Here is a 12615-nt window from a genome sequence, read left to right as displayed (position 1 = left end):
TCTATAACTGCTTCAGACATCAAAGTGCATGCAGGAAAGTGGTTAAAATAGCACGATTGTTTGTTTTGTCTTGTATTATTTTGTCATTTAATGTTAACTTTTCTTTTGATGGGGGCGCGCACACCCGCAGCGGCTACTCTTGTTTTATGTTGTCTTGAGAGGGAAGAAATTTCATCTGTGCCTTATACTGTACAGCACATTTGACAATAAAGTTGTACTTGACTTGATATTCACTGCATGGTTTTATCATAAGAGTAAGCAAGAACAAAAGAAGCTGTGAGCGACTTTGTGTATTTTGTACTACTCTCTTGTAAATATTTTCACCAACTGCTTCCGTATACTGTACAGCACATTTGACAATAAAGTTGTACTTGACTTGACATGGTTTTATCATAAGTAAGCAAGAACAAAAGAAGCTGTGAGCGACTGTGTGTATTTTGTACAACTCTCTTGTAAATATTTTCACCAACTGCTACAGAGATGGCGACATAAGAATTTTCATGTGCATCAAAATGAATTCATTTTTGGACAATAAATTATTTAATTAGCAGTATCGAAAGAAGCAGTACCGGTACTTGAAAATAAACCCAGTCATCAGTCAAAAATGAAAAAGACAGAAAACTGGCAAGAGAAAACATGAATTCCTGGTTTATTAGCACAACGTATCGTGGCCTGTGATTGCTTGAATAACCAGTTCAGGATGCAGTCTGTCATCTGATCGATAGAATTCCTTCCCATGACTTTGAAAAGGATAAGCAGTATAGAAAGTAGATTGTTGGATAGATACAATTTATTAATGAGGTTTGCAATGAAGTGAAAACCGCACACACGAAATCCCTGTGGTATTTTGTCCGCCATTATTACGTTACAATTGTGTTTCGAGACACATTGCCACTGATGATGACATGAACAGATACACCTTCCCCATTTGAAGACGAGCAGTCTGTCTGTATTGATCAATTTCTTTCAACAAACCATCAGAATAGTTTTAAGATGGAGTCTCCAATCAATATAATTCCATAACTGTTTAAAACACGCGTGGCGCGACTCTGCTCAACTGTGTTTTCATGTTCGAATCATTTTGGGATCAAAGTCGATGCATCCATGATCTCTTTCACTCAAAAACAAAAAACATCCACAAATACAATACAGATGGCGTTTGTTTAACTGTCCTCTCTGTGTTTATCAGTAAAATTATGATCATGTCTGTGTGTGCATGTGCCCGGTGGAAAGTAACAAAGTGCGAATATTTTCGCAACACTTTTTTTTTCTTGGAAAGTTTTACAATTCGTCCCTACACTTGAAAACATCTGTAATTTGTACTCTTTGTCCAACTAGGCTTGTTATTGTCGGTCCACCTCCACAGATGATGACAAAACATGGAAAAAATAAGTTAATAGAAACCAGGTGGGGGGAAAAGGGCCAGTTGCGACATTAAGTCGCGTGAACCACGGTGATTTAAGGATGGTGGCAACAGATTTGGACAAACAAGATAGAACAAACAAGAATCATAACGTTGGAAGGAGCACTGAATGCAGCTGATACCTAGCTTGCTTGTTTTGTAACCTACAATTTGCCCCCATGTATAATCAGACTTGAGCTCACAACCACAAAAGGACATTTAAATAAGCACACATTAAGTATGAAACTTGTGACATTTGGGCTGCAGAAAACACAGGCACATGAACATCCCCAACAAGGAGTTTTTGTTTCTTTTTTATTTCAACCACACGGTGAGTCATCTTCGCATGTCCGTTAGTCGTGGAAACTTGAGGGGGCATTAAGCTAGTATTTACTTTCACTTTTCTTTTGTATGAGAGAAAATGATCCCCCACAGCAAAACAGAACGAAAGCTACATATGTAACAAATGTTAACCCTTTCATGCACCCTGTCACCTGATCACATGACAAGCTGTCCACTGGAGTAACCGCTGTCCCCGAAAGGGTTAAAACAAAGTGCGCTCACCTGTGCACAATTGAAGCATCTGAAAGGGCATTCAAGCCTGACCTTTAAAAAAAAAACTCCCCATTCTGAATCTATAATCTGTGCTTGTCTTGTGTGGATCATGTCACAACAAAAGCGGGTCTTGCAACATGGAAACAACAACACAGGGACAGGCTAGAAAATGACTTGAAACTACGCTCTGGTTGAGGGGGCTTTGACTGATTTAATCACAGTGTGTGACTGCAGTAAACAAAACAAAAAATCATGGGAGATATGACAGGCTAGATAGTGAGACGGAAGACTTCAGCCCCTTCAATGAGGTCAGAATGCCGTGACATCCCTAGTGGAGTGATATGTGTAAATATGTAATGAGATGCCCCAAACATGACAGTATGTTACAAATTTAACAACACTAAAATGTATTATGCCCTGTGATTGCTTGAATAAGCATGACCATGACTTTGACTAGGATAAGCAGCATAGAAAATGCATGGTTGGATGGATAAAAAGTATTAATGAGGTTTGCATTGAAGTGCCCGCTGGCAAACCACACACACAAAATTCCTCAGCGGTGTTTTCTCCCCAACTGTGAGTCTTATCTCTTAATTGGTTCGCAATCTGCCGTCTTCAGCTCCCTCTTGCAGCAGGCAATCTTTGATAGCGTCACAGCAGTCATCCAGCAAATGTTCACCAGGCAATTAAAACGAGCCGCCTGTCACAGTGTGGCAGGCCGTGCCAAGCTCGGTCTCACAGCCACTGCAGAGTTCACTGCTTCCAGACTGCAAAAAAATAAAGAAAGAAAGAAAATAAGTGCACGCGGCACGGGAAAATGAATCTGGTCATGAACAACATCGAAGCCATTTTACCAACCTCTCAATAATGGCGTTACTACACTGAAGTTCCCGGACCAGAATTTCCATTTCTTCTTTTAGGTGGTACATCCTAGGCCAAAGAAAGACATGCTAGCATGAAAGCTGTCTGTCATTTGCATTTACACACACTCACAAACCTGGACACCATTTGTTCCTTGTCCCTGAGTGGCATTTCCTGTTGCTGCTGTCCTGTGCTGCTTGACTGTGGTGTGACCAAGATTTTGTCCAGTGTCTGAGGTAAACAGATGACACGTTGCATTCAAAGACGTTAAAAAAAAAAAAGTGACAACTGAAAATGGGTAAATTAATAGGATTAAAAGATTTGGGTCACACTTGGAAGAATAAAGTCACAATTTCAATGGTAGAAACGTATACCTATAAGATGACGACTAGTAAGGTTTTAGGATACTCCATCACTATAAGCAGTATAGAGCAAGTGTTGGCGATCCTACACCGACTGGGTTTTTCAATACCGGTAATCTAATCACTTAAATAGCAGTATTTAACATTAAATAAATGGAGGGCAAATTTTGCCATTCAATGTGAAAATAATTTAGTTTCCTCTTAAAATGACAAATAAAGATCTATTCTTTGAATTTGTATCTTTCCAGTGTGGCCCTAATATGAAAATATAATCAAATATATAATAAAAATATTCATTCAGTTATGCAAAGCAAAATCATTTTCATTTAGAGTGACTAGTGGTGACTGGCTCCAGCTCACTTTGTTTTGGTGCTGCTCAGTTATCGCAAGATCAGCCAACAGGCCCGTGCAGAAGGAACTGAAGTCTTGTAGATGGCTCTGCATTTCGAGTAAAATTCTGCAGAAACAGTCGAGACAAATTAATTCCATTGCTTCCTATAAGACCCTGTAAAGTGAATTCAGAGATCTGTTTCTAAATCCATTCATGATTCAGGGCTAATCCCAAAAACCTATAGAGCACCTCGTTGTCGGCTGTGAGTGTATGCACTGTGACAGTGGAAAAGGCGCAAGTGCCAGGAGGAGAAAAGAAAAAGTGTGTGTGTGTGTGTGGGGGGGGGGGGGGGAAATCTCTTGTACTGGTGTGGCCACTTGAAAGCGCCTCATTGTCTGCCCTGAGTGCTTGCACATTACACTGAGAAAAGGCTTTACAGGGACTTTAAATGTGTATTTGTCAAAATAGGTTCTGTCTGAGCTGAATTGAATCCGGGCTTCGGGTAAGCGTCACGTTTCTGCGGTTCAAAGATGCTCTGACCTGCTCCATGTCCTAGTAGTTTCCAAGAGATCCTTGTATTTTAGCGCACAGTTTTCTCTGGTGAGAGACTTAACCCGCTTGATGTGTGAGGACAGTTGGATTCTATCAAAGACGATGACAATCAGGTTACGCGATCACTTTCTTAGGGTGCAAGAGCAGTCCAACGGTTAAGTGTGACACATACTTTTCAAACTTGTGGATTTGTTCGTCATTATATAGCAACTCTGTGAAGAAAATAAAAAAGTTAGACAGGGCAACACAATCGGGAATGTGAAGTTAAGAGACGCACGCATACTGCCTGAGAGTCTGTCTTTACGGTAAAGCTGATGAATCGCCACAATCTTTTGAAGGAGCATCTGCATTTTCTGACAGCTGGAGGAAACAAGAGGTCAAAGTTCACACCGCCGCGAACGGGGCACTTCCTGCTTTGTACCTTTTGTCACTGTTCAGCGTCTCTGCAAGCTTGGCCTGCTCGATCTGCAAGTGATCCAGGCGGTTCTGAAATTCCTGAATGCCTGCGACGTACCCAGGCAGGTGATCATTGACCTGAAAGGATCAAAGCGGCAGCCACACATTATGATACCTCGAATGTGTCACAAGTAACGTCGGCATTTCCGGTTCGCGCTGTTATTAACAAAAGTGCCAAAAGAAGGAAGCGCCTGATCTTTGTTGTGTTTAGTTATGTATCCCTTTCCAGCCAAACCAACATATATCAGAACCCAAGACAAATGTGCTTTTCTTAAATTTGAAACTAGTGTGAACTTTCCCATTGATCCAGTCGAAGCGACGCAAAATGTCCCGCTTCTGTGTTTACAGCTCAGCAAAGGCTCACTTACTTGCTGCAACCTGTCACTCTTATCAGCTGCACTCAGGTTTTCTGAAGCGCAACGATCTCTTCGTTATGCGAAAGACACGGGAGGAAAAAAAGTTAGGATGAGGGCCTGTTTAAAATTCCTTTTACTTTGCCCGGAACGTGTGCAAAAGCAGACTCACAGAGTGAATATCCTGTGTTGTACGCCGAGGCAAGACTTGAGCCTAATGCCGATTTGCGCAATACTGTGCATAGCTTCCCCACACTCCCTGCGCAGCTTCATCCTGAAATACAGTAGCGACTTCTTTCACTAGAAAAAAAAATGCCATCGTAATCACTTGACATCAGGCGAGAAGCTTGAAGATGAGACCCATCGCATTTTCTAGAAAGCCATGCCTCAGTAATGCCTGTAGAGAAGATGTGACGTTTAATATTTTGTATATGTATACGGTATAGTTTGTACATGTAGCGTGTTTTCTCTTTGTTGGTCCTTGTGTTACTTAACTTTCTGATTCATGGACGGCTGGATGGATGACACGTGATATGACAAAAGAACGGCCATTCTGATTTTGTGGTAGAACATTCCAGTGCGAAGTGTAAATAAGAACAAGAGTGCTCCTCACATGTAACTGTAATACCCCTCCAGCAAAAGCTCTCTGTGTGAGTGCAGCAGTTGTGCAATCCTCAGATACTGGTGGACCACTCCAACTATTAACTGCAATGACATCAAAAAGGGAACGGTAATCATGGCTTGAGGATTTTTTTTTTTTCATGTAGCAACATGATCAAATAAATGAAAAAGGTGCGACCTTGGTGAAGTTGTAGTCGGCCATGACGTCAAACTTGGCTGGAATGATCGGAGTCTCTGCTACAGATGGGCCACATATACACAAAAGCTACTCGTTAATGACAGGCGCTCATGTCCAATACATTGTAAATTAAAGTATGTGCGTCTTACGTTCCCTGAAGGGCAGGCTGCTGTTTGCTTCTTGCCCGCGACTCAGCAGGATGAGAGGCCTTGTGGCTGTAGTGTGGGGGAGGTTGACCACCTTCATGCTGCCCTCTAGTGGGAGTTCATGGCCCAAGTAGAGCAGCTGTTGGTGCTGGACATCAATTCCAGTCTGCATTGCCACCTCCTCAAAGAATCCGGATACCCTGGGTAGATGGACAAAATACGAGAAAGTTGTGGCTATACAATACAAACAATACTAATTGTCTGCTGATATTTCAACTGCTTTGTGTTGACCAACAAACATTCTCAAATGTGCGGACTCACGTGTTGTAGTGATGTATGTACACGCAGTGCGCCATAGCCTGCTGGAGAGCAAACAGGTGCACTGGTTGTCGTTGCAGGATGTCTATTGTGGCTGTGATGAACTGGTCGAAGCCCCAACACCTCTCCTGGTCTGCCTCAAGTATACCGGCAAGTACAGGAACCAGATGCATCTTGAGACCCCTATGGAGACGGTCAAAAGTGACACGGTGAGCAAGAAGAAATAGCCGTGATAGACACCGATGTATCACAAAGAGCATTTTCTAACTTTTTATGAACCATAAATGCTGTTTAAAAGAGCAATCAAGTTCCAATAATCGGGGAAGTGGCATACTGCGACAATTGGCAGCTGTCCGGCAGGTATGAGCTCCACTCTATTGGTCCGTTCTCGACACGCTGTAATCCAGAAATAGCCCCCGGTGGTTTTTCTGTGGTGATTTTATACCTGCACAACAAAACCGGGGGTTAATAACAATAACTTCGATAAACATGTGCTGACAGTGCCATCGAAAAGCGCAGTTAAAGACCTACATGGTCTGCTTGTCCCTGCGGGGCCCTTTGAATGGCATGAAGGGGAGAGACCCTGTGGCAGTGTGGTAAAAGGTCACCCCGACGCTCCACAGGTCCACGCTCACTCCATACGCCTTCTGGTGATGCGCACGGAGCACCACGCGCTCATACATGTCTGGATGCTATCAACAAACGCACAAACAAATATACAGTAGACTTTTTCTAGAAAAAAATATGACTCGGAAGAAGTCAACTTCAGAATCCATCGAAAAGATTAACTTTAACAAATGGCCGGAAGGTAGCGTGTGGGTGTCACTGAGTCGGTTAAAACAATTTCTGGTCGATTTTTGGCTTGGCTACTAGGTTGACCCTGGATTTTTTTTTAAATTTGTGTTTCTCATCTCCAATTTGATAAAATGCTTATGCTCCTAAGTAAACATGAAATATTTTACCGGGACTCAAAATATTGTCAACCAGAAATGGTCACTTCTGCATATATGTACTCCTTTATCAACTTGATGTGTTTTAACCTACAGACCAATGAAGGTGGTACAGTAATCATTTTCACCACAAGAGGTCGCAAGATTCTCTGACACCTTTCTGCCGCTGTCTGGCATAGTTCAAATGTCTCTTTAATCATTCAGACTTCCTGTTCTTGCGTTGCAGCAACTTTGGATTATTTGTAGTCCTTTACTTCTATTGCGCAACATGGCTTGTAACAACAACATCACCATACTGTAACCATTTCTGTTCGTTTCTTTGTTATGAAGTAAAATTTTACAATTTGCAGAACTTCAGATACCACAAGATGGTGGCAAAGCACTATTTTCTTCTATTAGACATGGCTTTGGCCTGAGCACAAAAACAATGAATAGGAGAATTTTATGGCAAATAGAAGGTATTCCCCAAGGCTAACTTTATTTTGATAATGCAAGATGCCAGTTATCAAGAAAAGCTGGCAAGGAACGATCGCAATACAGAAAACACAATGCATGTACAAGACCACTGTGAGTAGAGCTTACTCGTTAAGCGATCATCGTAAAACTTATTTCTGCAGCACGCCAATATCACACAAACCGTTTCTCTTCTTGTGATTCCTTACCAGATATTCTTCAGTTCCATAAATGGACATAAACTTCTCATCATCCTCCAACTCTCTCGCCGCTCCGAAGTCAGTTAGCTTATAGACAGACCTGCCGTCCTCACCCGTCTGACGCATTATGTTGCCTGGTTTAATGTCCCGGTGCACCACACCGTTCTCTCGTAGGTGGTTCATTCCCTGTACTAAAATAGAAAGGAAGTGAGCAATTATTCATGTGAAATGCTTTTAAGTCAGGGTTCACTAACCTTTTTGAAACCGAGAGCTACTTTTTGTCTACGGCTTAATGTGAAGGGCTACCCGTGTGACCCAATAAACGAGATTGTGATTAAGACTGATGATGGCAACAGTTAGATCCTGTGAAGTATTCTTTCTAATTTTTTTCACGAAAGGGACAAATACTGGCAATGGACCGCGTTTGTCCTTTCAGGGTGAACTTCAACCTACCAACACATTGCAATACAGTGAGAAACTCCGCCTCAGCCAGGCCAAAAGCATTTTCTGGCTCTTCAAGCACGTTGAGCAAACTTCCCCCCGAGCAGAATTCCATCACTAGAACCTTCTGTTTAGATGGCAGCTGCAAAAGAGAATTTTCCCATAACATTCACATTTTACTTTTACACAGCGATGAGATGAATGCGTCTGTTTAACTAATCCAGTGTACACTTTTTCAATTATATGTTGTCCCTTTATGAAATGGCAGCTTTACCTCCTCCACGGCGTAAAGCTTGACAATGTTCTTGTGGTTGAGCTTCCTCAGCATGTCAAACTCCCTCATCTGCACCTCATGAGTGCGGTTGTAGCTCGCCAAGTTGAAAACCTTGACGGCTACCAACTCACCCGTCCGCTAAACAAATTTAAAAAAAAATCACACACACAATAACCAGAAAGGGGAAAAAGGTCAGCGTTTTGGGCAATACCAGAGTGATGTTATCCCAGCCAAAATGTGAGCAGCACAGACGTGAGGAAGACAAACACAATCGTGTTTGAAAAAAAATAAAAATGAGGTTACCTTATTTCGAGCCTTGTAGACGCAGGCAGTAGCCCCTTGACCCAGGACATCCTGTAAGGACCACAGGTAGCTGGGGGTGCTGGCTGTCATCTCTGACATTATGGCAGAATGAAAGAAAAATACACACAAAGCTTAATTTCCCATGTGTCAAACTGTGGAACACAAATAAAGACTTACTAGTGTACCTACACATGCAAATATATAACCCAAACGCTTAGGATTAGCTAACGGTGATTTTTTTCAGAAATAGAACGATAAAAAATGTCAAACAGAACATTGTATTGTAGCTTACCACTCAGGAGTATCAGTAATCAGCTTACGCCCCAAAAAGTGCCTTTAAATCGGATTCGTATGTAAGAAAAGACGTACGAAATGGCAAAATTGTAGATGTAAAAACGTCCGGAGCAAAATAAACCACACCTGAGGGTGAAAGCCCTTTGCAATGAATGCTGCTGCTAACTATCCTTATCCTTTTCTTGGTTTATGGAGCCACAAACGTTTTGTATTTAGACTCGAAGTTGCGTCGCTAAGCACATTTCAGTGTTTCCAACTCACGGGAGGAAGTGTCTGCTCGCTGCTACAGCCGTTCAGTTGTTGATTGCGGAAATGAAGCTGAGTTTGCGAAGTTGAACTGTTTCAAACAAGTGACACTATGTCCAAAAGTTGCTTCCCCGCTAAAGGTCAACTCTTGAAGAAGTGGATTTTAGAGGGGAACCGCGACAAAGTTTACTCATTGCTAAATCTAAAATAGCTCCTCTAAAGTGGGTCATGTGACATAACAACGTATTGATATACAAACAACGGTAAAACATCAGCAATAGTATTAAAACCTATAATTTATTCAATAATACTTAAGTACAAATAACTTGTCTTCATTATCTAATTAAGCGTTACTAAATTATTAAACGTTACAAAAGCAATATCCCAAAAGTTATGGAGTTGGGCGAGGTGGCTTCTGGGAGTTGTAGTCACGGGATTTCCCCCGAATGTTTCGACCCCTGAATAGGGACGTGCCGAAAGGAGAAGAAGAAGAAGAAGTTTCGGGCCATTTCCCAGCATTGGAAATCGTTTCGAGCTCGAGAGGAGGGGGAAATCGAGTAAAATTTACTATCGTTAAGTTACTGTCCTGTATAAATTTCATTTTTTATGCTTCAATCACCTGCAGTGTGGAATCTAGATATTTAACATGTTTACTTTTGTCTGCACATACAACCTATTTCGATGTTGGACAGAGAGATGATACAACTCAAAATTGATAGCAAGCAATGTTTATTTAAAAAAAGATCTACAACCATAACTACACATAGAATTATATAAGGCCTATTTGATTAAATCACCATTGATATTACTGTACAATATTGTACCAAAAAGAAGAGTGTACCTCTGTAATGTACAACATTGTTATATACAAAGTACATCTGAACACAGGATTCTCCAGTAATACAAAGACTACTATAAATAAATTTGACATAAGAGTCCCTCTCTTTTTTTTAGTTCTGTTTCCAAATGGACACAAATGCATATATGACAAAATCTGGTAAGTCACCCGCACACAGTTAGTCAACACGCAAAGCCAACTTTGTTCAAGTGCATGATTTGATTTGAGATCACACAAATGCACCAACCACCCACATCCATGTTGGTCTGTGTGTGCGCGCACCAAGCACGCAGTCACAGTCCCTCCAGTTGTTGCAATGAGGTAAGAACAACAGTAATACACAATCATGATCGAGATTTAAAAATGTACAAGTGTAATTCAATACGTGGGAGAGTGTGATGCAGCTGTCTCATATACAGAAAAAAAATATTTGAATCATTTTATGCATTTATATCCTGATCTGATTTACATACTTGCAAAAGGAGAAATTTATTTGAACATTAAATGGTGCTACTCCCTGTAATAATAAACGGGGTCTTCTTTGGCCACCTTTGTAAGAGTTCTGTGGTCGGTGGTATTATTGCAAAATCCTGTGAATATACAGACACGGGTGACAACACATATTTGACTTATTCATACCTTGGCCATCCTCTTGTAATGGATTCATCCATCCATCCACGCATGCTCACATAGCGGCACACACATGCACACGACCAGACGGCGACACAGGTCAACATTTGTCCGTAAAACAGTAACAGTGAAAAAGTCCGAAAAAAAAGGGTGCTTAAGAAGTAATTGGATGAGGTGGTTGGTTGTGTTCAAACACACCCTCAAAAGACCTCAGCGCCATGCTTCCAGTTGCCCTAATGATTAATAAACATACGTGAACACCATTAGAATAATTAAACTCTTTTTTACTGCAAAGTGTGAAGTATAATTATATGAGCAAGCCGTCTTTTTTTTTTTGTAGTTAGCCTCTTGCTGGCATTGCAAGGACATAAAAGGATATCAGCCATTTAGTCATTGCAAGCTGCTGTCAAATGGCCACAGCATGCAACCTGAAAGGTGTTTAGCTGCCACAAAACACCACACACACATCTGTGGAGAACATGTGCGTGTACACTCCAACATTACAAAGAAAATAAAAAATGCTGGCTTTCAGTGGTCCCCTACACATAGAAGAGCTGCAGTCGAAAAGCAGCAAAAATACTACCAGCGTTCCATGATTCTTATTGCTTTATTTAGGGCTGGGGAACCTTTTCAATATCAGTGGCCATCTGTGACGGCCATATTAAAAATCAAGAAAAAATAGGAAGCAATAACCAAACAAATATTATGACATAGTGTATATCATGAACTCGTTTTCTCTCAGTTTGTTTGCTTGATGCCAGGTCAAACACTTGTGGTTCCCCAACCAATTTAGTATTTCTTTTAGCTACATTTTACTAGACCAAGATCCCAAACAGCAATATATATTAAAAAAAAAACAAAAAACAAAGAAAAAGACTGGAACAAGTGACAAAGCTCTCAACCACTCGTGCTGTTATTGTCCCGGTCTTTCAATACAGAGCTTTTCTTCTCCAGTCTTCCATGTGTGAAGCAGCAAGACAGTGTGTTTCATTTCAAGAGAGCTTAAAACTTTTCACAGTCTTTTCTTAGGAATCAAACAATCCCATTTGATCGTTACAGGGTCTTAAAAACGCTTCAAGGAAAAAAAAAAGTTTTCTTTCTTCCTCATGTGAATCTCTGTGTAAAGGAGAGCAATACTTCCACCCCCCCTAAAAATAGCTAGTGTATGAAAGTTGCAGGTGCCCATTAATCAGCACATCTGACTGTTCCCTCATGAAAGACTTGAAAATCCTTTCCGTGCTGCGATCAGTGAAAAGTGACCTGGCCATGTAACCTTGTGACACTCTAAAATGGATTGTGACGTCTGAATGCTACAGTGTGTAGTGGGTTAGTATGTGCTGGATGCGTAACAAACTAAGTGCTTCCGACACCTGCTTGAAGACCTGCTGGTTTAAGCATTAGGGATTCGATTTGGACTGTGCTGGGAGCGAGGAGGTGCTAAGCCGGGCAGGATTTGTCATTCGACTGGGATGAAGGTGGTGGAGGAGGCGCGTGAGGGAGAGCATGTGTGTGCCCCGGTGGCGGAGGCGTAGGTGGCACGGTGGATGTCGGGGAACCCATAGCTGTACTGCCATTCCCTCCGCCGCTTTTGGGGAACACCACTGGCTTGGGCCTCGTTGCCGGGGGACGCAGCTCTCTGAAGGAAGGAACCGAGGAGGACAGAGAGGAAGAGGAAAGGGAAGGCGACGTGGCGGAGGGAAGGGGGCTCCTGGGCTGGCTTTTGGTAGCTCGGAAGGAGGAGGGCACGTCGCTGGCTGAGGAGGCGCTGCGCTGAAGTGGGTGGGCGTGTGAGGAGCCCCCCTCGCTGTCCCGTAGCAAGCGGGAGTGGAGCGGGCTGGAGGGTTCCGATGA

General features: G+C 42.0%; 2 protein-coding genes across 7 annotated transcripts in view; both read right to left on the bottom strand.

The window, feature by feature from the left end:
• Window positions 1–626: 626 nt before the first annotated feature.
• Window positions 627–9600, bottom strand: LOC109522194 (inhibitor of nuclear factor kappa-B kinase subunit epsilon-like). 5 transcript variants are annotated; one of them, XM_019880518.1, is made up of 21 exons: window positions 9049–9596; window positions 8757–8848; window positions 8454–8591; window positions 8192–8321; window positions 7748–7929; window positions 6667–6827; window positions 6470–6580; window positions 6139–6318; window positions 5821–6017; window positions 5672–5730; window positions 5486–5577; window positions 5045–5146; window positions 4888–4945; window positions 4485–4597; window positions 4341–4423; window positions 4236–4275; window positions 4052–4153; window positions 3541–3637; window positions 2955–3049; window positions 2816–2887; window positions 627–2724 (listed from the first exon to the last, which is right to left on the bottom strand). In XM_019880518.1, the coding sequence occupies exons 2-21, from the start codon at window positions 8844–8846 to the stop codon at window positions 2661–2663; spliced, it is 2166 nt and encodes a 721-aa protein (XP_019736077.1). In that variant the 5' UTR covers window positions 8847–8848; window positions 9049–9596; the 3' UTR covers window positions 627–2660. The 5 variants fall into 5 exon arrangements, with proteins under 5 accessions (XP_019736077.1, XP_019736080.1, XP_019736078.1 ...); XM_019880521.1 differs by having other exon boundaries at window positions 9177–9596; XM_019880519.1 differs by having other exon boundaries at window positions 9312–9595.
• A 408-nt stretch (window positions 9601–10008) lies between these two features.
• srgap2 (SLIT-ROBO Rho GTPase activating protein 2) overlaps window positions 10009–12615 on the bottom strand; it is a 57017-nt gene continuing 54410 nt past the window's right edge. For both annotated transcript variants that reach the window (XM_019880513.1, XM_019880514.1), the window contains exon 24: window positions 10009–12614. In XM_019880513.1, coding sequence (XP_019736072.1) covers window positions 12202–12614 — 413 coding nt within the window. In that variant the 3' untranslated portion in view covers window positions 10009–12201. The remainder of the gene's footprint in view (window position 12615) is intronic.

The sequence above is a fragment of the Hippocampus comes genome, unplaced genomic scaffold (genome assembly GCF_001891065.2).
Source record: "Hippocampus comes isolate QL1 unplaced genomic scaffold, H_comes_QL1_v1.1 scaffold68, whole genome shotgun sequence".
In the NCBI taxonomy this organism is placed as follows: domain Eukaryota; kingdom Metazoa; phylum Chordata; class Actinopteri; order Syngnathiformes; family Syngnathidae; genus Hippocampus; species Hippocampus comes.
Note: the sequence above shows the minus strand (reverse complement) of the source record. Positions and strands in the feature narration are given on the sequence as shown.